Source organism: Corythoichthys intestinalis, chromosome 16, assembly GCF_030265065.1.
Source record: "Corythoichthys intestinalis isolate RoL2023-P3 chromosome 16, ASM3026506v1, whole genome shotgun sequence".
Classification (NCBI taxonomy): Eukaryota; Metazoa; Chordata; class Actinopteri; order Syngnathiformes; family Syngnathidae; genus Corythoichthys; species Corythoichthys intestinalis.
This window is the reverse complement of record NC_080410.1, coordinates 35,494,808-35,520,309: the sequence shown is the minus strand read 5'-3', so window position 1 is coordinate 35,520,309 and position 25,502 is coordinate 35,494,808. Positions and strand designations below refer to the sequence as shown.

General features: G+C 39.2%; 1 protein-coding gene across 5 annotated transcripts in view; it reads left to right on the top strand.

Annotated features, from left to right (window-relative positions):
- The window catches only part of LOC130904358 (disintegrin and metalloproteinase domain-containing protein 11-like), a 50,487-nt gene extending 27,355 nt beyond the window's left edge, over nt 1-23,132 (top strand). For 4 of the 5 annotated variants that reach the window (XM_057817076.1, XM_057817075.1, XM_057817079.1 and 1 more), the window contains 11 exons: nt 1,369-1,468; nt 2,459-2,530; nt 2,622-2,714; nt 2,794-2,874; nt 5,278-5,328; nt 5,408-5,471; nt 5,550-5,655; nt 5,749-5,868; nt 5,947-6,115; nt 6,180-6,291; nt 7,147-8,654. In XM_057817076.1, the coding sequence (XP_057673059.1) occupies nt 1,369-1,468; nt 2,459-2,530; nt 2,622-2,714; nt 2,794-2,874; nt 5,278-5,328; nt 5,408-5,471; nt 5,550-5,655; nt 5,749-5,868; nt 5,947-6,115; nt 6,180-6,291; nt 7,147-7,313 (1,135 nt within the window). In that variant the 3' untranslated portion in view covers nt 7,314-8,654. Of the gene's footprint in view, nt 1-1,368; nt 1,469-2,458; nt 2,531-2,621; nt 2,715-2,793; nt 2,875-5,277; nt 5,329-5,407; nt 5,472-5,549; nt 5,656-5,748; nt 5,869-5,946; nt 6,116-6,179; nt 6,292-7,146; nt 8,655-12,995; nt 13,087-18,212; nt 18,231-21,441 lie in introns of those variants that run through there. The other variant, XM_057817077.1, reaches the window with a different exon arrangement.
- The last annotated feature ends 2,370 nt before the right edge of the window (nt 23,133-25,502 follow it).

The following is a 25,502-nucleotide window of genomic DNA, read 5'->3' as shown; positions in this document are numbered from 1 at the left end:
ATGGCCAAATCTACACAGAAATGGTTCACCAGACACAAAATCAAGCTGCTCCCATGGCCAACTCAGTCCCCAGGCCTTGTTTTGTTGGCAAAAGGGGGTTGTACAAAGTATTAACACCAGGGGTGCTAATAATTGTGACACACATTATTTGATGTCAAATAATTTTTTCTTTATGTGGGATTTTTTCCCCACTGAATGAATGCACTTGTATTGAAGGTTGGATCTTTCTCTTTTTTTTCCATTAAGGTTCCATATTATTTGATTAAAAAAAAATATTAGAAGCTAAAAAACACATCTTTTTCAGGGGTGCCAATAATTATGGAGAGCACTGTATTTTGACTGGAAGTACTGGCAGCGATTGTCAATGTATTAATTTTTATTAATTAATTTTTTATAAATTTTAAAAAGTTTATTTATATAAGACAAAATACAGGGTGACACCCAAAAAAGTTTGTAACAATCCAATAAAACCAAGAATGATTGAAAAGCAAATACATGTAGTCCCTGGCAGGGTTACGATTTACCCGACTTACGTGATGGTAGATGGTGTTATACTTGTATAGCGCTTTTCCACCTTTTAAGGCTCTCAAAGCGCTTTACACTACATCGCCATCAACTTACTGGTGACGCAGCACCAGGAGCAATGTGGGGCTGATAGGTTTACATTTAAGACTTCAAATATATCAGTTTTGCTTTTTAAAAAAAAAACAAACCCAAAACGAAATGCGACAAATCGTGAGTTAACCATGGACTGCAGTCAATTGTTCTTTTAATCGGTTGATGGGACTAGTATTAAAATTTGATTCAAAAATGGGACAGAAATAAAAGATTTTTTTTTAAACCACAAAAGTGAGGTCACTAGGCAAAAATGCGATTAACAGCAATTAAAAAATGTAATTGCTTGAAAGCACTAATTTCAACATGTTAGCATGTTTTGTGCCTGAGTTAAAGGAAAGGCACTGTTATTAAGTGACTAGCATTATCTAGTGTTAAAGCTGAGAAGTGCAACAGAATGTAGGCTTGAGGTAATTCATTTTCAATGATTTATTTTAATAATCTGCTATGCACTAATAAAAACTGGGCAGTGAGCCGTGGTTGGCTCGCGGGCCATAGTTTGCACACCTCTGCCTTGAAATAGTATGAGTTGAATTTTTTCCCATATCAGATAATTTCACTTTGTGAATCAAAAGAAGTGGCAGATGGCACGATACACACTTTGAGTAATTTGAGTAGCATTTGTACTACAGATGGTTCCATTTCTCTCCTTTTGTAATATAACGCCATTAACACCCTCTTCAGTGGTACCGTGTTATCTTTGCACTTTTTTTACTAATGGCGTTAATGTCTATTGTGTACTTTGTAACGTAGATACTATCTGCCCAGAAAGTTTTCTCGCTGCAGCGTGGACGAATACCTCCAGTTTTTGCTACTGGGAGGTGGCAGCTGCCTCTTTAACAAGCCTAACAAGGTGAGAGTGCAAGTTAGCTCAGGACGGTTTTCATACAGAGCTGTGTTGGACCCTAACGCGTGAACTTTTGCGCATGTCAGTGACATTTCGTTATAGCCTATACGTGTTTTACAACAGAAATTTGGTATTGTATCAGATCCATTGTTTTGATTTACATACTAAATCATAGGTGCCAAACCTGTTGTTTAGGGTTAGGCACATCATGTGCATTAACTTCAGGTTTCCCGCCAAAATACGAAAATTTCAGATTGTTGTCACAATTGAAAACATTGATAGGTTGCAAGCATTTGTGGTCACCAATCCGCTTTTGAAATGTGGAACAGTTGTTGAACTGACCTTTTTTACTCGCTGTCAGATATCAAGGCTTTAAACTACTGCTAAATGAGGGCCTTTTGCCTCTGAAATTTTGACATTTTTCCATCAACTCTCGCATGTGCAACCAACCAAACAACTATGCTGATTTTTATGCATTCATTATTAAATTATTATTGTTCTTGATTTTTTTTTCTGACAATTTTTTGCTTCTTAGTGTAATACACCAGTGTACGACGGAGTATTAAGGCCAAACAAAGGGGGAAAAAATAAGACTACTAGAATAGCCATAATGCATATTCTGTAATCTATTATTACGACTCTCCTAATATTACATTTTTCTCGTACCAATACTACGTTTTTTAATCTCATAATAGTACAACATTTTTCGTACGAATAGTACGACTTCTTTCGTATTAATACTACAACTTTATTCTCGTAATAGTATGACTTTTTCCCATACTAATACTACGACTTTAATCTCGTAATAGTACGACTTTTTTCGCACTAAAACGGGGGGCTGCTCCGTAGGAGGCCTACGCATTTTCAAAAAATTAAAATTCAAATATTTTCAAAACCAAGCCGCCAGCGACCTTAAGGTTAGAAGCTACAGTACTCACTCTAATAATAAAGAAAAGTGTTTTCTGACTAAGCTTCACTTGTTTGTATGTCCTTTAGCTGTTGGACCCTCCAGAATGTGGCAACGGCTTTGTGGAACCCGGTGAAGAGTGTGATTGCGGCTCCCAGGTGGTGAGTACACACCTCTTTGCGTAGCTTTTTTTCTGTGCGTAGCAGTTTCAGCAAGACGCTTAAACTGCGTTTATTGTGCACGCGGCTGTAGGAGTGCGCCCGAAGCGGAGGGGCCTGCTGTAAAAAATGCACACTCACCCACGACGCCATGTGCAGCAACGGGCTGTGCTGTAGCGGGTGTAAGGTGCGTCCGACAGATATTTCCTGAAAGTCGACAGCAATTGCAAATTTTATTTATTTATTTATTTTTTGTTTCCTTCTAGTACGAGTTGAGAGGCGCGGTGTGTCGAGAGGCCGTCAATGACTGTGACATCCCCGAAACATGCACTGGGGACTCTAGCCAGGTACTTCATCAATTGCTTAACATTCTTGTAGGGGCGATAGTTATGAGGTAGAGATCCGTGACTTTTTACAGAGGGCAATTTTTTCATTGTGACGTAATTTGTTTAAAAGTTTAAAATATGCGAGTAAAGTCGTTTTTTTTTTGTTTTTGTTTTTTTAAACTAAATATTAGACATCAATTCATGATTCTAAGCTTAAAATGACAGACATTTCGAATAATGAATACGATTACTTACCTTCTTTTTATCGCTAGGTTGAAACAAAAGCGTTGCACCACGTCTGTAAACAGGGGGTCTCCAGGGTAAAACCGACAAATTAAAAATCGTTCAGGGGCTTATGGCTGCATATAGACATATTGTTCTGTCAAACACAATAGTTCTTTTGGCTTAAAATACAGCAGTGTATTTTAAAGAGGAGTGCAAGAGCAGAAACTGCTTTTTCAGTCTTGTCTGTGTTTTCCGCCATATATAAAAATGATATCAATCGTTTGTGCTTGAAAAAGTTTTTTTTTTTTTTTTGCTGTTTAAAAAACCCAGTAAGAGTAACTGCTGTGCTAAGCTGTGATCAGACCTTGTTGTACAAAGGCAGAAGGCCTCTACATCCACTTTGAAGACATCATGCATCTTTGCCCAAAACCGATAATGAAAACCTGATGTCGATATTATTTGATATTTTAAAATACTTTTATCTGACAACAAATGATAGTAACAGAGTATCGTGTAATATTTGTAAACAGCGATTTCTTGAGGAGGTACCAGCAGGGTTCACCTTAATACTGAAGGGTTAATACTGAAAGAGTCGATTCTTCCATGTTACAGGTTGTTTTATTCTTATAACGAACAGGAGATGATGACACAGAATTCGGGAATAAAAAAGAACAAAGAATTTACACTTAAAGACAGACAAACAGAAAAGACAAGACATATTGGTAACAGGTGACAAAGAAAAGTGCCCCCGCCTCTCAGCTCCTACACATTTTCTTCCCTTCTCACTGGGGAGGGTCTCTGGCTTGGAATGTACAACCCCCCGCCCTGATCAAATTACATAAGCTGGTAAGACGACAAAAGGGGCCTGTGTGAATATGTTAGAAAAGTAAGTGGCATTTTTCACGTGTGATTATTGTGAATAAATGGAAATATATTTCTAGAATTCCCTCATTTAAATTTAAAAAATGGAATTCAATACAAATAATGTTTTTTCATTTTCCAGGTACATTGTTTTTTGTATTTTTATTTATTTATTGTTTTTTTTCTTATCAGCAAATCAGATCGGAAGTAAAAAAAAATAAATAAAAATTAGCAGGGTTGTTCCGATCATGTTTTTTTGCTCCCGATCCGATTGTTTTAGTTTGAGTATCTGCCGATCCCGATATTTTCCAATCCGATTGCTTTTTTTTTTTTGCTCCCGATTCAATTCCAATGATTCCCGATAATTTTTCCCGATCATATACATTTTGGCAAAGCATTAAGAAAAAAATGAATAAAACTTGGACGAATATATACATTCAACATACAGTACATAAGTACTGTATTTGTTTATTATGACAATAAATTCTCAAGATGGCATTTACATTATTAACATTCTTTCTGTGAGAGGGATCCACGGATAGAAAGACTTGTAATTCTTAAAGGATAAATGTGACTTTGTATATTGTGACTAAATATTGCCATCTGGTGAATTTGTTGCGCTTTCACTAAATGATACTGTAGCCGTTTAACTTCTGCCCAAATGCATGATGGGAAGTGCAACCATGACTGTGCGCAGTGGTACCAATTGATATATCTTCTCTGCGTTGGGAAATAATATAGGGTGTTAAGACAAAGATCATTTACTACCTTTCTTCCCCACATTGCTTCCCACGATATTTCTCATCGTAGGGAGAGGGATTGTAAGGCTTTAACCAATTAAAAAAAGGCTGCCAAAATTCACTACTCATTTTACGCTGCCTTTTAGCTCTATATATAGGTAAAACGGCGCCATTACAGATTGAATGCGACAATGCGTGAGTGGGTCGTGCCGAGCATGTGTTAAATATTTTAACGTGATTTTAAAAAATTAATTACCGCCATTAACGGGATAAATTTGATAACCCTACCTTAAGCCTAAACTAAAGACTCTGGATGAGTGTAACATATTATGTCTGTAACGTTAAATACAATTAGAAAACAATTTGATTAAAAAAATATATATATATTAAAAAAAGGCATGTCCGATATTTTTTTGCCAAGTCTGATACTTTGAAAATGACGTGATCGGACATCTCTAAAAATTAGCATTGGGAAATCCAAAGCATATGGTGTCTTGATTCAAGACACTTAACATAATGATGAATGCTAAGAAATGATGCAAAAATCCATAGACTTGTTTTAACTTGTTTTAATGAAGCTGCTGTCCCCCCCATTCAGTGTCCTCACAACGTCCACAAACTGGACGGTTACACATGTGAAAGTAATCAAGTAAGTGCTACCTTAATGCAAATGCATTCCAACTGGACATGTTTCATTTTTGAACCTACGTTTAATTGTGACCTTTTAGGGTCGGTGTTACGGCGGAAGATGTCGAACTCGAGACGGACAGTGTAGAGGACTCTGGGGTTTTAGTAAGTATTCAACTTACTTTCGCTGTCATGGACTTAGTTCTGTGCGATTGTGTAATCCTTGTCATTTTATCACTCAAGATTCAGCAGACCGGTTTTGTTACGAGAAGCTCAACGCCGAGGGGACTGACAAAGGCAACTGCGGTCGGGGTCCTGGCGGCCAAGGCTGGCTTCAGTGCAACAAGCCGTGAGTGGCTCTCATCGCGGTCTGCGGACACAAACTATGACTCTGCTTATTACAAATAAGTACAAGAATTCTCATGCAAATTGTATCGTTCAGCGACGTTCTGTGCGGCTTCCTGTTCTGCGCCAACATCAGTTCAAAGCCAAAGTTTGGTGACCTTGAAGGTGAGGTGACCAGCTTCACCCTCTACCATCAGAACAAGTACTTGGACTGTCGGTTAGTTGGGCTCGAGGGGTTCCAATGCGACAAATGAGGACAAACAGGCGGGAAAAGTGCGCTCGGCGCTTCTTTCAGGGGTGGCCACGCTCTGCTGGAGGACGGCTCCGACCTGGGCTACGTGGAGGACGGCACCCCCTGCGGGCCCAACATGATGTGCTTGGAGCGACGCTGCCTCCCAGTGGCGGCCTTCAACCTCAGCAGCTGCGCCGGCTCCGATTCGGGGCGGATCTGTTCCGACCACGGGGTAAAACCGGTCGACTCGGCGTGCTTCGTTCAGACTGGTGAAGATCTTCTTCCTGTCTTTGCAGACGTGCAGCAACGAGGTGAAGTGCATCTGCCACAGAGACTACACCGGCAAGGACTGCAGTGTCTTTGATCCCATTCCGGAGCCCACCGTCCCAACGGGACCTGAGAAAAAAGGTGAACCATGTCTTTCTAGCGTTTTCAATTTTGAACGATTGCCTTCAGCCGTTGTTGTTTTTGTCAGCAAAGACGATAACGTAAAAAATTTAGTCGACGAACATTTTTTTTCATGTTGTTGACGAGACTGTAATGAGCTCATTTTGTGTCTTGGGATACTAAAGCATAACGCGGCGAATGTCCGTTTTTGTCTGATGAGACAACAACGAAATGAAAATGCGCCATTTCTGTTTTTTATTTTCCATATTCTGTCACTCATGGTTAGGGATGGGAATTGATAGGATTTTTACGATTCCGATTCCATTATCGATATTGCTTAACGATTCGATTCTTTATCGATTCTCTTATCGATTCTAATTTGGGGGAAAAGAACAAACGTTTTGATTGGCATCGAGTTTGTTTATTCAGAAGTCACAACCTTACAAACTCACAACGAGATCAAAAGAGGCCCAAAGCCTCAATGTTAACTGTGGGAATAAGTGGCAAATACACAAGAATGTGTAACATTTTACTGAAACATTTATCTAATAGAAATAAAAAATATTGGTATATATTGGCAGATAGGTTTTTGTTCTGCCTTTGGCAATATGTGTTAAAGCAGGGGTCCCCAAACTTTTTCCCGTGAGGGGCACATAACTTTTCCCTTCTCTGATGAGGGGCCGGGGTCAGTTTGTTACAGAAAAAGTGTGACGATTGCAGAAGTGCATAAATGTAAAAAATTTTTGTTTTTCAGAAAGCCACAATCAAATAACCCTTTCTGGATTCATTATAATAATAATAATAATAATAATTAATAATAAAAACACTATGAATTAAATAGATAATAACCAAATAACCCTCTCTGAATTCTTCAAGGAAAAGGCCAGAAAATAAATAACACGATTGAGGGAAAAAAAAAAAAAAAAAATCAAAATGGCCGGACCAAATGTGGAGGCGGGCCGTATTTGGGCCGCGGGCCGCAGTTTGAGGACTCCTGGAGCGCGCATACACCCAAAGAAGAAATGCCGCATCCAAGTGAGTGAGAGAGGGAAACACTTCTACGAGCCTACATTCTTTGTTAATGTTAATATCTACAGAGGCAACGCCTGTATGTATCATCTTTTGTGTTGTTGTTGTTGTGTTTCCACTCGCGATCGGACACTTAAATCCAGTTGTGTAGTGGTTTGAACGATGTGCTAATGCTAGCGAACGAATGCTAACCATACTGTTATTAGCAGCTAATCATCGCTGATTTACGTTGATGCAAACCTATTTGTTATTGGGGACGAAATTGATTTGTTTCATTTCTATTCTTAGTTTCACTCTTCAAGTGATGGTTGAATAAAGTCAGCAAATTATACCAACGTCTTCTGCATCGTCATTTGGGAGTTTAGCTAGCTGTATAGCCGGGATTTTTTTTTTTTTTTTTTTTTTTTTTATAGCCAGGACTGAGCCTTATCCTCTCTGTGAGGACAGCGCAATCGTATTCCCTCCCGATGCAGTTATCTCCACCTTGCAATGACTGCAAGTCGCTTTGTTGTAATTTTTCCTCGTGAAGTGAAGACACACTTTCGAGCGTTTCAACTTACGTGCTGTCATTGTTATGTTTATGGCTGCAATGCTCGTGCTTACCCGTCGTAACCTTTCATTTTCACACTCTTTCCTGGTGAAGTGTAGTCAAACTTTGGAGCGAGTGGTTCTTGGCGCCATGCTAGTTTGATGCGTCTGGACAACAACTTACACGTCACGACGCAATACGCGTCTTTAGGAATCGTTAAAGGGATCGTTAAGGCTTTTTCATTGTGATGTCGAGGCCTCGAAACACTCGGAACCGGTTCCGAATTGGAATCGGATTTCGATTCCCATCCCTACTCATGGTTGAAGTTTACCCATGTTGACAATTAAAGTGAGTGGACAATTAGTGAAAGTGGGCCAGAACGCAGTTCCGGTACACAGAGCTTTGATTCCGAAAATATGACGGCAACTGTCAAAACACTATGTAAAAAAAAAAAAAAAAAAAAAAATGCTAAACTGCCACACATGCATTTAATCTCCAAGAAGAAAACAGTCTACCAACATCAGATTTACATACACAACTGTTAACAACAAGCATAATAAAGTGCTTGTGTAGCCTAATCCGTTTACACCTACTATATTTATTATTTATTTTATTCCACGGACGGCATGGCGTTTGTCCAAACTGCTGCAGTTATCTGAGTCTGACGATGATCAGTCACGTCAATGTGCGAATGCACGCAGCAAAGCAAAATGCCTGGACTTACTTATCCGTTCAATGGCGTACCGCACGCAGTTTATTTTTAGACCGTGATGTCGCATCGTAAAGCGGAAGTAAAGCCAAAGCGGGACATTATAGACCCACCCTCGCATAGACACAACGTAATTAGTGCTACTTTTCTCCAGTAATCTTTCAAAAACAAACATGCCGATCACGCATTGCTTTTTTGGAACTTGTAGAAACGACTCTAGACATTACGGATGTTTTCTTCATACGTTTCCGGAAACCAAAAACTCAGGAGGAAAAAATGTGAAGACCGAATCAACTTGCGCGGACTTTAACACCAGCTCGGCGAATCCATTCACGTTTCATAAGCAGTAAACATTATGTTGGGTTGGCATGGTCTTTCAGAGGACAAAGAGGTAAGCCATTTTTATATTTTTAACTTATTTTTTTAGCGTAATGTTGTGCCGTACTGCTTCTGTCTGACAATGAATGACCTGAAAAGAATTACAATCGTATGTGACTGCCACTGTTACCGTTTCTGTTATATATTAAAAAAAAAAAAAAAACAACTTTAGTAAGGCGGAAGTGTAAATAAATTATAGGATTAAGATGTGTTATCAATAGGGCTGTCAAACGATTAAAATTTTTAATCGAGTTAATTACGGCTTAAAAATTAATCGTAATTAATCGCAATTCAAACCATCTATAAAATATACCATACTTTTCTGTAAATTATTGTTGGAATGGAAAGATAAGACAAGATGGATATATATATTCAACATGCGGTACATAAGGACTGTATTTGTTTATGATAACAATAAATCAACAAGACGGTATCTCATTCTGTTAAAGCGATCCATGGATAGAAAGACTTGTAGTTATTAAAAGATTAATGTTAGTACAAGTTATAGAAATTTTATATTAAAACCCCTCTTAATGTTTTCGTTTAAATAAAATTTGTAAAATTTGTAATCAAAAAATAAACTAGTAGCCCGCCATTGTTGATGTCAATAATTACTTACACAATGCTCATGGGTGCTGAAGCCTATAAAATCAGTCGCACCCAAGCGCCAGCAGAGGGCAGCAAAACTCCACAAAACACAATTAACAAGTGGGCATTTGACTGTACTGTCATTTAAATCTGTCTGAGCGGGGCATGTGTGTTAATTGCATCAAATATTTTAACGTTATTAATTAAGAAAATTAATTACCGCCCGTTAACGCGATAATTTTGACAGCCCTAGTTATCATTGAAAAAATTCAAAGTGTTCGTTGGCTGTCACTGAGTAGCATTTGCGATCGCTACACAAAGCTAACTAAATGACCCCCAAGAACGGTAAGAAACATAGGACAACCAGAGGATATATAAGAAAGACAGGGTCTTTTTCAGCCTTCGACACTAAAGCCATCTCTTTAACTGAACATTTTTTATGTTCTTCCACATCTTTGCCTGTCAATTTGGCACCAGGCACATCATTTTTGGAGAGAATTGGTAGGTTTAGCTGTGTAAACATCTCCTTTGTACACGATTTTCATTCATTTCCTATTAGGGACAAACGGTGGCTTGTCCCTACTTAGCAACAGTAGCTAATGTCATGAATATTAATGAGCGGAAGTGACGTGTTGCTTGCAGTACGCCATTGGCTGACATACTGACATGTGATCAGCAAAGATAGTTAGCTCTGATTGATTCAAATGTGCATGTTTTCTCCAACAGCAAAAAAAAAATTAATTAATAAAAAAGGTTGTTGAATAGATGCGACAAAAAAAAAGGACATGCAACATAAAATCGATCAAATCTTTAAGAGCAACGAAAGAGTTGAGGAGGCTTGTTTATCATATTTTATCTGTTATGATGGGGAGGTTCAGAACATCTTAGCTGTCAATGTGCACTTTGTACTTATATTTGTTCATTTCTGTTAGGCTACTTATTCATTTCCTTATGATTTAAAAAAGTCAATGTTTGCGCGATCTTCAAAATATATTCCATTTCATTCTCTATAATATGTCATTTGTACTTATTTTTCTGAATGTATGTTACTCACAGTATATCTTTGTTATATCAAAAAAAAGTAAATGTTTACATTAACTTCAATTTTAATATACATCCTATGTCCTTAAGTAGTTAAAATTGAGGTTTGGCATTTAGTATGTGAGTAAATGAGGGAAAATAAAAAAATTACAAGACGGAGGTTGGGGTTATTGCTGTTTTTGTAAACTTTTATTTTGCAAATCATTGAAAAAAATAAAATTTTGAATGAAAATCCGTTTTTGTATGTGTTATAGAAATAACTGTGCTAAAACAGTTTTCTTTACATTTTAGTAGTTTAAGAGAAGAGAAGAGTCGTGATGTCAAATGACCCAGGCTCGTTATGTGTGATTTTCCGCTTGGAAGACTTTGAAACATCACTCGGTTCGGGTTAGCATGTCGGCTAGCTGTCACGCCTCTTGGTTTGTTTACATTCTCCGCAGCCGGGGAAGGGAAATGACAGAAGTCCGATTTAGGTGTCATAAAATATCGTTCGGGAGGTCCGACAGTAAAGGGGAAGTCGACAGTTTTGACCATTGTGGAGTAATTTTGCCATGTCGTCCTGAATAAGTGCATTTTTATTATTTCATATTCCATTTAGCACAAGACTGTTATTTGTCACGACCATGCCATTTATTTAGCTATTGGGGAAAAATCCTTGGATAAAAAGAATATCCTGTAAAAATATTGGAGTAGAGAGACTGAAACAATGACATTTTGCGGCTCTCTTCGTCGCGTTTTCCTCATTCTAAATATTTCCCCCTCAATGGGCTGAATAGTAAAACCGATGAGCCCATTCTCCCGCTGACGTCATCCACCTGTTGGGGACACTAGAGCCCTATAATGGTAGGCGTGGCTAACCGGCAGATTAAAAGACTAATTTCTCGTCATCTGCGCGTTGCTAAATTGTTCTAATTCACATAATAATGCTATTTAAAACTTTTTTTCACCTGTCGTATGCTCTTTAAGCTAATTTAAGATCTTACCTCTAATTTAATTTCCAAAGATGGACGATGGACTTTCTTCCTTGGCTCTACGATCGCGTAGCAATTTAATTTCACTATGTTTTCAGTTTAATTTAGCTATTTCCAGATTGCTATGTTGATAATTACGATATTTGTTTACCGCTTTTCGTCTCACTTCGAAGAGAGAGGAAGTGACGATCGGCCCGCCATGATATTTACGTCATTAGCCATCGCTTTCACGCACACCGCAATATTTCCAGTATTTCGTAGTGTGTGAAAGGGGCTTCAGACTGATAAGTAGAGATGTCCCAATCAATCGGCATCCCGATCGATCACGTCATTTTCAAAGTATCGGAATCGGCAAAAAAATATCGGACATGCCTTTTTTTAATATATATATATATATATATATATATATATATATATATATATATATATATATATATATTTTTTTTTTTTTTAATTAAATCGTTTTCTAATTGTATTTAACATTACAGACATAATATGTTACACACATCCGGAGTCTTTAGTTTAGGCTTTAGGTAGGGTTATGAAATTCATCCCGATAACAGTGGTAATTAATATATTAAAAAATGTATCACGTTAAAATATTTAATGCAATTAATGCATGCGTTGCACGACCCACTCACGAATTGTCGCGCTCAATCTGTAATGGCGTCATTCTATCTATATAGAGAGTAAAATGAGTAGAGCAGCCTTTGGAGCCTTTTGTTAGCATTTCCCTACGATTAGAATTATTGTGGGACGCAATGTGGGGAAGCAAGGTAGCAATAGCTTTTTCTTAACACCCTGTTATTTCCCAACGCAGAGAAGATATATCAATTGGTAGCACTACGCACAGTCATGGTTGCTAAAGGCGTGTTACATCCACCCATCATGCATTTAGGCATGGCTACAGTATCATTTACTGAAAGCTCAACAAATACACTAGATGGCAATATTTAGTCACAATATACGAAGTCACAAGTCTTTCTATCCGTGGATCCCTCTCACAGAAAGAATGTTAATAATGTAAATGCCATCTTGAGGATTTATTGTCATAATAAACAAATACAGTACTTATGTACTGTATGTTGAATGTATATATTCGTCTGAGTTTTATTCATTTTTTTCTTAATGCATTACCAAAATGTATATGATCGGGGAAAAATATCGGAAATGATTGGAATTGAATCGGGAGCAAAAAAGAAGCAAACGGATCGGGAAATATCGGGATTGGCAGATACTCAAACTAAAACGATCGGGATCGGATCGGGAGCAAAAAAGCATGATCGGAACAACCCTACTGATAAGTATTCTCATACAAAAGACTAAGACGAAAATTAGAAAGGATGCCAAAACCAACACTGTTTGAAGTTCCAGCCCTTCCCGGGAGAAATGGATTGGACGTCTGTTGCCGTTAATAGGTGTTTTCAATATCAATTTGATCCATTGTTGTTATTGTTTCCATCTTCTCTCCTCTGCACAGGTCCCAGCGGCACCAACATCATAATAGGCTCCATCGCAGGTGCTATCCTCCTGGCAGCTATAGTCCTAGGGGGGACAGGATGGGGATTTAAGTAAGAGTCCTGGCATGCGTTTGTCCATCCCGTCCGCTTCCACGCCACTCGCCAGGCTCGTTTCGGAAAGGGGCGGACGCTTTCCTCGTCCGTCCGGCCATGCATGTTTCTCGCTTCTCATCCCCTCTGGCCTAAAAGGACCGTCTCCCTTCAACATTGACAGCAGCCGGATTGGTTTAAAAGAGTCGTAAACACAATTGAAGGAATCCTTTTAGGGTCAGAGGTGAGTGCGTGCAACCTTGGCACATGCATGCGTGCATGCAGCGGGCTTTAGGGGCTGCTTCCTGCCCTCGTTTCTTCAATAAAAGCCACACATTGGCAACTATTGACGGAGATGAACGGCCAATCCATTTGAACTGGGAGGGTCTTTCCCTCCCAGTCATCAGTGTTATGTCAATAGAATCCTCGTCTGTGGTAGTCAATGAGTTAATGCAGGACTGCCCAAACATGGACGGAAGGGGCCCTCGGACAAAAAACGTTTGGACAACCCTGATCTATTTCAATCAAAATGAATTGGACGTCTAGCACCATCAATGGCAACCTATGAGTTAATTCTTAAAAATAAATACATTTTTAAAAATGTTTAACATGAAAATTTTTAATTAAAAGTGAATTAATCCAAAATGGATTGGACATCTAGCGCCATCGATGGCACTGAAAGATATGCAGTCACGGTCAGTCCTCCCAGTTTTAATGAATTGGACGTCTCTCCTTGTCAATGGCATGCAACGAGTCATATACAGGCATGAAAATCTCTCACCTTTCAACGAAATTCGCCGTTTTGAAGTCAAAAAGGGTGACCTACGTGAATAGATCCGATGAGAAATTTTTTAAGGGGGGGTCAGAGGATTTTTTTAATCATATCGGATGCTTAGTATGCAAGCGGGTAAAGCGGCAAAAAGCCAAAAAAAGCGCACCAGAGTGGCCAAAACATTGATTTATTCAACGAAACAAAGGAGGGTACACTGTTGTGTCCTGTCTCTTCAATGCCAAGCTTGGGTGCACGTCGGGCGTGAATGAACACCTGAAGCGCCGTCACCAAGTTGTAATTTTGAAAGACGACAGGAGACAATTACAAGCTGGCAGATTGTAAGTCCATCTAACTAACCACATGTTTTATTGAAGTTGCTAAGCCTGTCGCGATATGCAATGAATCCATTTATCGCACGGTAAATAAAATTGATGGCGATAATTTTCACAGCTGTATTTTATCACCGCGTGCGTGCATACATTTGTGCGTGCGTGCTGATGGCATATGGGACTCGTTCCTTTCACAGATATTGATTGGTCATCAACACGCCAGAGAATTAAAGTTCAGACATCCAAAATAAGGAAACACATCTATATTTAACACTGTAAACGTTAGCATTGCTACATTGAGGCTAATAGGGAAAAAAGACAACCTACTTCATCCTGCTGTAAAACATTGGCAGTCTTCTCCAAAACGCAAACATGCGGTTAAAAGGTGGCACTTCAAGCATGAAAAATCGCTGGTTAACAGCATTTGCAAACGAAAAAAATAAATAAAAAATTGATTATTGACACCACATGCTTTTTTTTGCAGAGTGTAAAGCTTACTTTTAGCGTTTCAGTGAACGTACTTCCAGTGAACATTTCAAAATAAAACCACATCATGTTGGTCATATAAATAACGATTTCTGGAGTTAATCCCACATATTTCAGAATTCAGATTCTACACTAAGAATAGCTTAAAAATGACATCCTTTATGAAAAATCTGATTGGCAATGAATTCATTGATCATCATTCGTGATGATTCATTCATCACGAATTATACTATTATATATTAGGGCTGCAGCTATCGATTATTTTAATAGTCGATTAATCAATTAACTAGTTAGTTTGAATAATCGAGTACTTGGATAAGGAACATTTAAAATCAAAACCTGAGTTGAGCCTCAAACGGTAAAAATAAATTAATAAATGAGGATCTATGTACAACAAAAGGACAATTGGCTAACTTTCATTGCAAAAGTCCGCTAGCTTAAATGGTAACTTTTTTTTTTTTTTTTTTACAATGCTCTTAAAAAATGGTTCAGACACATATTCCTGCAAACAACGGCTAAATATACTCATAAACTAAATTACGAATGCATTAAAAAAAAAACATTAGCTCAAACAAAAACTTTGCTCATGTTGGTCATAACAGGGAGCAGCCTGATTCACCCATGTGAAACGAGGCAGACCAGAGGGCAGTGTATCCACCCAAATCAATAATACTAAATGCAAACACTTTCAAAATAAACCATTACAACTCCACTTTAATCAAACGAATGCTCGAAGCAGCAAAATTTAATTTGAATCTTTTTTTCTAATGGAATACTAAAGCTAATCGATTAATCGTTGCAACACTATTATTTTTAGTAGTATACTATAATATTAATGCTATATTTTTTAAAGAATTGTTTTGAATCATATTGGAAAGGCGGAGTCAGTGTCCTGAATGTTTACATTCCATTCTTTTGCACTAGTTAATGCTATCAACATTTACCCACATTGTTTATTTGTGATTTATTCTTGTTATTTACGTGTTTATTTGTACTTTAATAGAGAATTTAAGTGTTCCAAAATGTTTTTGTGAATTAAGCGTCATCAAAAATTTCATTGCTAATTTAGTAGAAAAAAGGGAGAAAAATTAGATTAGTCGACTAATCGTAAAAATAGTCGGCTGACTCATCGGGAGAAAATTAGTCGTTTGGGACAGCCCTAGTTATAGAGTGTACCGGAACATATTTCTTCCACACCCTTCTCACCTTTTTAACCCCTGACCCATTTTCATGCCTGCATATACCAAAGAAAAAATATCAACTTTAGAGTGTTACTTGGGGGGCCGTGAATTATGTACAGGTTGTCCCCGGGTTATGACAAACTCGACTTACGCGATTTTGACTTTACAACGCCGAAGCCTTAAACGCCATTTTGTCTCCAGTTGTTTTTTTTTGTTGTTTTTTTTAGTCACATAAACAGTACCTTATTGTACCTTACAGTATCTTATTTTTTACTTTACTTTATGAATGTGACGTGTTCTGTCCTCACTAAACTTGAAATTGTTCAACTTTACAGACAGCAAACAAGGCAATTGTGCTTTTTGAAGCATTTTACTTCCTTCACTTTTGACAATTTGTAAAGCTGAACACATGTATGTAACACACATTTTAACAATAAAATACCTGACACTCAGTGTTCAGTCGGTGTTCAAATGTCCATGTAGTCTGATCAATATGTAAATTTAGTAGATTAAATTAGCCTAATTTGCTCAACAATAGTCCATTATCTTAAATGCTACAAATGCTAATGTATTTTCAATTCTCATAGCAAACCGCTCACACATAGCTCCACAAGCTGTAGCTCTAAACCTAATTACAAATGCATACACAACCAAATATTAGCTTAAACAACTTACAGCTTGATGTGGGCTATAGACTTTATAATGACATTGACGGGACACGGGGCCGATTAATAGGAGGCCGGCATTGTTGGCGTGGCCGTCAAAGCTGATCGAGTAGAATCACAGACAAAGAGCTTTTTTTGTTGAAAAGTCTTGTGAATAAATTCTTAAATCCCTGAATTCTTTACAGATATGGATGTAAAACAGTCTCAGTTCTTGGTTAAAAGCAAAAAAAAGACCGTGCAGTTAGCATTTATTTTACATAAATATTTCGAAATACAATGCTAGTCTGTCAGTCAATGTGGCGGCAGCCTTATGTAAACAGAGTTTTTCCGGTGAAAATTCATGTGAATAAATGCTTAAATCCCTGAATTCATTATAGATATGGACGTAAAACAGTCTTAATTCTATTTAAAAGCAAAAAAAAAAAAAAAAACGTGCAGTTAGCATATTTGACGTAAATATGTCGAAGTATGATGCTAGTCTGTTAGTCAATGTGGCGGCCGCCATATGTAAATAGAGCTTTTCCAGTGAAAATTCTTGTGAATAAATGCTTAAATCCCTGAATTCATTATAGATATGGACGTAAAACAGTCTCGATTCTATTTAAAAGCAAAAAAACGTGCAGTTAGCATTTATTTTACGTAAATATGTTGAAGTATGATGTTAGTGTGGCGGCCGCCATATGTAAACTTTTTTTCCTGTGAAAATTCTTGTGAATAAATGCTTAAATCCCTGAATTCTTTATAGATATGGACGTAAAACAGTCTCAATTCTTGGTTAAAAGCAAAAAAACAAAAAAAAAACATGCAGTTAGCATTTATTTAACATAAATATGTCGAAGAATGATGCTAGTCTGTTAGTCAGTGTGGCGGCCGCCTTATGTATACAGAGCTTGTCCGGTGAAAATTAATGTGAATAGATGCTTAAATCTCTGAATTCATTATAGATATGGACGTCTCCAATCTATTTCAAAGCAAAAAAACGTGCAGTTAGCATTTATTTTACGCAAATATGTCGAAGAATGATACTAGTCTTTTAGACAATATGGTGGCAGCCATTTCAACAAAGAGCATTTTATTTTGACAATTATTATGAAAAAACGAAAAATATAGCAATTACCTTAAATCCTCGAACAAATCACTCCTGAGACAATCCTTCCTGTTTGTATGCGGTACAGCTTTCGTACTTTTTCAACCTAAATCCGGCGTCGGATCGCTGCATGTGTCGATGCGACTGACTGCGAATAACTGAAGCAGATTGTGGAATCGCCACCTACTTCAAGGGGTGACGCAGTGAAGGTCGAATCTCACCCCTCAATATCATTATGAAGTCTGTGTGGGCAAAACCAGAGTGCAACTATGCTTTATCCATGTCAGACGTCTAAGTCTGCTCGTCAGTCATACAAGGCGACTGTCCAGCCAGACCCAACGCTGCCACCAGAGGGCAGTGTATCCTCCACCATTAAACAAAATACAATCCTTTTTGGATAGTTATTTTGAGATTTAGGGGTACTTAAGGGTTTATTCCGATTTACACACCAGAACTCTTTCGCAACCTGTACTACCAGTATTTCTGTTTTTATTCATTTTAATTTGATTAATTTTGTTTTTTTAAGGTTCATTTATGAATATATTTATAATCATAAAAATAACAATAATGATTAGACTCATTTATGTATTTTCTCTTTCCTGCTCATCAAATGCTTTGTGGATGCAGAAATATTCGGCGAGGAAGGTACGACTCCTGCCTAGTCTTTTGTCCTGTTTCAGCATTATATTAACGTGGGCAACAATTTGAAAACCAAAAAGTTTGATGTTTTAAGTTCGACAGCTGTTTTTAATTATTTTGATGTTATTCACCAGATACTAAATGTGTGTACATGTATGCATACCAGCACATGAGCCTCAAAAAGTATTTGATTTGACCTCCTGTGCTCCATAACAGTCCCTTGGGACAACTAGTAACAAGTAAAATCTTCCACACTATCATTTCTACAATATTTGATTAATGTTTGTTATGACGAAGCAGCGAACAGGAAGGGGTTATGGGGGAACAGAAGCAAAGAAAAACACAAGAAGGAAAAGAAAAAACAACAAGAAATACATTGAACGCCTACACTAACTATGAATATGTTGGTGCTATCGTCAGCTAGATTTATTTCTGGTTGGCACCATGTGGGAGGCCTGTTGACCAGGGAAAGAAGAGGGGGGGTCCTTAAGATAAGTGATTGGGAGAGGTGGAGTGTACACAAATCAGCTCTGTGATCTAGAAACCAGTAATCGTGTGAATCCCTTGTAAGTGTAAGCCCGTTGGCAACCAACCCTACGCTGCCACGTCGCCAATCCCGGCACCGGGGCCCCGCACCTGAGTGTGCCCAATCACATCCAGCCGTGCGCGAGTCCCACCAAACATGCGACAGCCACACAGACGAGACCCCAGGGCCATGGCCCCCAACCGGGGAGGGAGGGAAGGAGGGCGGCCGGTTGGGGGGTTTGGGGCAGCGCAGCCCATCCCTCCTCCTGCAGCCCAGCAAATCGTGGGATCCAGCCCATCGTCTCCCTACCCCCAGGGTGGTCCCCCAGGCCACCCGCACCCCCATCAAATGGCCTTCAGGGATGGGAAGAGGGGACGCACCACCACCATGTATGCATTAAAATAGGAGAGCTCGGCTTGGGGCAGTGGGACCGCTGCATGGAATTTCTACCCAGCCGCCCGTCCCACCACCCTTTGCTGGAGCTCCCCCGTGGAGTATGATGTGTGTGGTGCGTTAAAAAAGGCGCGAAAATGGCTGAGCCTGCCGTTAGGAGATAACCGTAATTTCACCCCCCGCCCCCAACAGGTCCCAGCCATCCCACAACCTTTGTGTGTGATGCATTAAAATCAAGGGGGAGCCGGGGGACTGTCTAGGCTTGCCACCCGTCCCTTGAAATACGGAATCGTTCCGTAATTGGGAATTAAATCCAATTAAATTGGGAATTAAATTATCAGTTTATTCCGTATTTCACAATTGTCCAATGGGGCAACCCCGCGCGACCCGCGGCTCCGGTGGCGGGCGGCGGTGCGCCCAGCCCATGCATGTCTGTCACACACAAACAAACACCTCCTGCACTCATGAGTGACCACTGAGCCAACAATAATGAACAAAGAGGGCAGGAGATATTAAAGACAGCAAGATAGTTATCTGCCTGCCCGCTGCTGTCTGCCTTGCACTGCGCTGCGCTCCACTTCCGGGTTCGTTGCCTAGTTACATCGCTTGCTCTGCTCAGTGCACTGCCCTGCGCGTTTTCAAAACAAAGATGTCTTCAACACCAGATGCTAAGGACACCCCACTTCATCCTCAAAAGAGGAAACATCTACAAAAAATAGACTGGAGTGGGAAGACTCTGGTAACCCGTGGCTCGATAGAGTCACTGATGATGATTATAAAGCGAACTGCAAGGCAGGCAGGAAAATTTTTTGCACTGTCTCATGGAGGTGTAAAACAGCATGCTGCAGGGGACCTCCACAAACGGAATATAAGATCCCAGAAGAGCCTTCGTCACAATTCTTTGTACCTGAAACGTCCCCTGAGCTTGGTTTGGTATGTTATTATGCTCTTGTATGTGGATAACATATCGGCTATATTTATATTTACCTTCATACATCTTGCATTGATGGGAGCATAGCTAGGCTATTTCAGTTGCTACTATGGTTGATTACTTTCAGGAATGTTTTTTTTTTTTTTTTTTTTGAAACATGCATTTCTTATCGATCAATATGGAATGAATTTATGTACTCATAAAGAACATCTTATTTTGTTATGCTAACTAATGATCCTCATTTGGAATTATTCCTAATAGATTAACAGCAAATAAACACTGAATAAATAGTCCTACTGCGAATATATACTATCTATTGATTGATTAATAGTGATACCAAAATTAAAGCAATAATTTGACATCATCCCACTCCTACCCTCCAAAATACTGCAGCTGAGGTGACACAGGTATAGCACACAGTAAAACGTGGCCAGAGCTACAATAGTGCTGATTGTGGACACAGGCTCAATCAGATGATTTTATGTGATTCCAAAATGGTGAAGAAAATGACTTTGGGGAGAACAAAGCAAGATGCACTGTTGAAACAATTCCTGGTTCCAAAGGCAGTGGGTGGTGTGCTCAAGATCTTAACATCACCCATCCCATTCTCCATACAGACTGATGCCTCGAATAGACTGAGCAGGAAGATGTTTCCCCTTGCTGTCCAGTACTTCAGTCCAGAGTCTGGGGTCACCAACAAATTGCTGGACTTCATAGAGAATGCAGACGAGTCAGCTGCTGGAAGTTAGCTTTCCTGGTGCAAAGTGAGGAGTACATGAATTAAGAAGCAGGCTTAGTTAGGGTTAGGGTTAGTGGCGGTCGTGGCCCCATCCGCCAGAACCAGAACCGGGAGAAGCGCGATAAATAATGTTTGTGACGTTAAATTAATATTCTCTTGCACATATTTATTGTTGCGCACCTTCAATTGGTTTCATAAATGTAACATTCTTAGCAAATAAATCGTTTTGGTTTTTGGGTTGTACAAAGTATACTTCATGTGCTGCATTTTGTGGGTCAACTGTTGTTGTTGGGATTTTTTTTTTTTTAAATGGGGGGGTGGGGGAGCAGTGTCTTGTCGCCAAGGGCACCATGTAGGCTCGAAACGCCACTGGGCATAATCTTATAACTCAGCTCGACTAGACTCGACATAACCTCGTGACTTGAGTTGACTTCCCCACAATAGGTAAGACTCGATATCATAGTAACTCGTGCATTTGTCTGCAAAAAAATGAGAACAGTTTTGGATTCCGCAATCAAATTTGAGATTTAAAAACAGCTGTCAGACCTAAAACAAGTGAAATAACCTACTTTTTAGTATAGTCAAAATAAATATACAGTATCTTGAAGATAATATTGATGTGTTTCAGATCTGGTGGAGGATAAGACGTCACTCAGTCATCAGTGTCTGTGTCCTTCCTGCTTCACGTGTTCTTCCCCTTCTCACGTTGCCCTTGTACACGTTGGAGAAAAGGAGGGAACAACAACAGCCAAATGTCTTCCACCCTTGTTCCCGCCTTTTTAGTTGTCATGAATTATCACTACGGCCGTCCATTGGAGTCTTCCTCTAACGTGGGGACGTGACGAAGATGCGATCGGCCATGACCACGTCTGCACTGCCTGCCCGGACCACTGAACAGAGACATTTTTACTCGTGTAAAATAAGCTAAAGATGCTAAAGAGGTTCATTCCCTGCCACAGCCTCAAGAGCAAAACGCCCAGCCACCCGCACATCCTCCACTCGACGGGCAGATCCAGATCTTGACTAGATTCTGACTCGTTAGGACCCTTGACCAGATTATTAGAGCTAGATCAGGTGGATTTGGACTGAATCTCAACTCCAAGAGCCCTGGACTAGAATATGAACTAGGGCCGCTGCCATTGACGGCGAGACGTCCAATCCATTTGAAGTCGTTGAGGCCGCTTCCACTTGAAATGGATTGGACGTCATTAGCCGTCAATGGTGGTAGATGAGAAAAATCGAAGCATGTTTTCCAAAGAAGAACCAGAAGAGGGACCAAGCCTTTTTATCCAGACTGCCAAGCAAGCCGTTTCAGGAAGATTGAAGAACATTTTTTTGGGGAGCTAGCGCCTTTCTTCTTATCCGTCATCCGTACTCACCCACTTTTTACTCTTTGGACATTTAAAGCAAACGCTTGCGTTTTTTTTAAAGAACAGAAAAAGATTGTGCACACGTCACTACAGAGCCCTTCAAACTTTTCAATACAATAACGACATGAAGAAGAATGTCGCCTTCCAGGACTTCAGGGGCTTGAAAATGGGTCCTGTGACTGATGTTAGTGGGGGAGGGGCTTTTTGTTGTGACGAATTAGTAGGATTTCATATAAAAAGCATCTCTTAGAAAATGCAAACTACGCTCAGAGAATGTCTGAGTCTGGATTGGTTTTGTTTTCCAAACAAATGTTCCCCAAATATGAAACCTTACAGGTCACGTTTTTAGTCACGTTTGACTGCCATAAGAGTGTAAAAGGGATTACGCACCGTTCAAATTTAGGCGTAAAAACTAAAGGTCGACCGATATATCGGGCCGATATATATACTTCTATATCGATATATACCCGATATAATACGATAACTGTTGTTTTCATTGTTTGGGTGACGAGTTTTCTTATGGAGATTGGCGAAATAGCGCTCAACCAGTAAATCGGGCCGATATATCGAACCTTTTTTCAAGATCGGCGAATATCAGCTGATATAATAGGCATGTTCAACTGTTTGAGTGATGATCTTTCTCATGAACGTTGACTGATATATTGGTCGGCCAATATATTGTCTTTTTTCAAGATTGGCCGATATCAGCAGATACATAGACGATATAATAGGATAACTTATGCTCACTGTTAGAGTGGTGATCTTTTTTAATTGAGATTTTGCACCACCTAGTGGCCAGTGTTACAAAAGGAAGTAGCAGAAGAAAATTTCACTAATAATACCAATACAGGTAGTCCCCGGGTTACAACGTACTGGATTTACATGATTTTGACTTTATGACGCCAGAGTCTCGTCCACCATTTTGTCTCCAGTCGTTTTTTGTTTTAAATAGTCGCATAAACAGTTCCTTATTGTACCTCACAGTATCTTTTTTGTTGTTTTGCTTTATTAACATGTGTTCGGTCCTCACTAAACATGAAGCTGTTCAGCTTTACAAACAGCAAACAAAGCAATTGTGATTTTTTAAACTTTTTACTTCACTTTTGACAATTTGTAAAGCTCTAACACACATATGCGCACACTTATGATCAAAATGACGCACATTTTAACAATAAAACACGACACAAAACAAATGTGTTGAAACGTCCATCTAGTCTAATCAATATTAAATTTAGTATCTTAAATTAGCTTAATTTGCCTAACAATAGTCAGCTAGCTTAAATGCTACGAATGCTAACATATTTACAATTCTCATAGCAAATCGCTCAAACGTAACTCCACAAACTGTAGCTCTAAACGTAATTACAAATGCATACACAAACATATAGTAGGTGAAACAACTTAGTGTATCACAAAAGTGAGTACACCCCTCACATTTTTGCAGATATCCAAGTATATATTTTCATGACACAACACTGACAAAATGACACTTTGACACAATGAAAAGTAGTCTGTGTGCAGCTTATATAATAGAATTCATTTATTTTCCCCTCAAAATAACTCAAAATATAGCCATTAATATCTAAACCCCTTGCAACAAAAGTGAGTACACCCCTTCGAAACTACGTACATCCTTAAATGTCCAAATTGAGTACTGCTTGTAATTTTCCCTCCAAGATGTCAAGTGACTTGTTACAGGAGTGCTGTCAGCATTGCTGCAGAGGTTGAAGGGGTGGGGGGTCAGAGACATGTCAACAAAGCACATGGATTACTGGAACCGACATGGTTCCAGTAATCCATGTGATTTGTTGACATGTCCTATGGTCTGATGAAATGGGCGGGCTTTTTTGTATACCATCTTCAGAAGAGGCTTACTCCTGGGGTGACAGCCATGCACACCAATTTGATGTAGAGTGTGGCGTATGTTGTGGGCTGACCCCCCACCTCTTCAATCTCTGCAGCAATGCTGACAGCACTCCTGCAATGAGTCACATGACATTCTGGAGGGAAAATGACAAGCAGTACTTAATTTGGACATTTAGGGATGTACGTGTTTACTAAGGGGTGTACTCACTTTTGTTACCAGGGGTTTAGAAAATAATGGCTATATTTTGAGTTATTTTGAGGGGAAAATAAATTAACTCCATTATATAAGCTGCACACAGACTACTTTTCATTGTGTCAGTGTCATTTTGTCTGTGTTGTCCCATGAAAAGATATACTTAAATATCTGCAGAAATGCAAGGGGTGTACTCACTTTTGTGATACACTGTACAGCCAAACCAGAGCGCATCGATCCTGTATTCACATCAGACGTCTCAGTCTGCTCCTGAGTCATACGACAGTCCAGCCAAACCAATGCTGCCACCAGAGGGCAGTGTATCCTCCATCATTAAACAAAATACATTACTTTTGGACTTTTCAGGTAATTATCTTGAATTTTTAAAGGGTTCATTCTGATTTACGCGGAAATTTGGATTACGTCGCCAGCATAGGAACGCAACTCGTTCGTAACTCGAGGACTACCTGGACGTATATGCATTTACAGTGCCTTGCAAAAGTATTCGGCCCCCTTGAATCTTGCAACCTTTCGCCACATTTCAGGCTTCAAACATAAAGATTAACAGAAAAGAAAGAAAGAAAGAAGATAAACAGAAAATTTTTTTGTCAAGAATCAACAACAAGTGGGACACAATCGTGAAGTGGAACAACATTTATTGGATAATTTAAACTTTTTTAACAAATAAAAAACTGAAAAGTGGGGCGTGCAATATTATTCGGCCCCTTTACTTTCAGTGCAGCAAACTCACTCCAGAAGTTCAGTGAGGATCTCTGAATGATCCAATGTTGTCCTAAATGACCGATGATGATAAATAGAATCCACCTGTGTGTAATCAAGTCTCCGTGTAAATGCACCTGCTCTGTGATAGTCTCAGGGTTCTGTTTAAAGTGCAGAGAGCATTATGAAAACCAAGGAACACACCAGGCAGGTCCGAGATAATGTTGTGGAGAAGTTTAAAGCCGGATTTGGATACAAAAAGATTTCCCAAGCTTTAAACATCTCAAGGAGCACTGTGCAAGCCATCATATTGAAATGGAAGGAGCATCAGACCACTGCAAATCTACCAAGACCCAGCCGTCCTTCCAAACTTTCTTCTCAAACAAGGAGAAAACTGATCAGAGATGCAGCCAAGAGGCCCATGATCACTCTGGATGAATTGCAGAGATCTACAGCTGAGGTGGGAGTCTGTCCATAGGACAACAATCGTCGTACACTGCACAAATCTGGCCTTTATGGAAGAGTGGCAAGAAGAAAGCC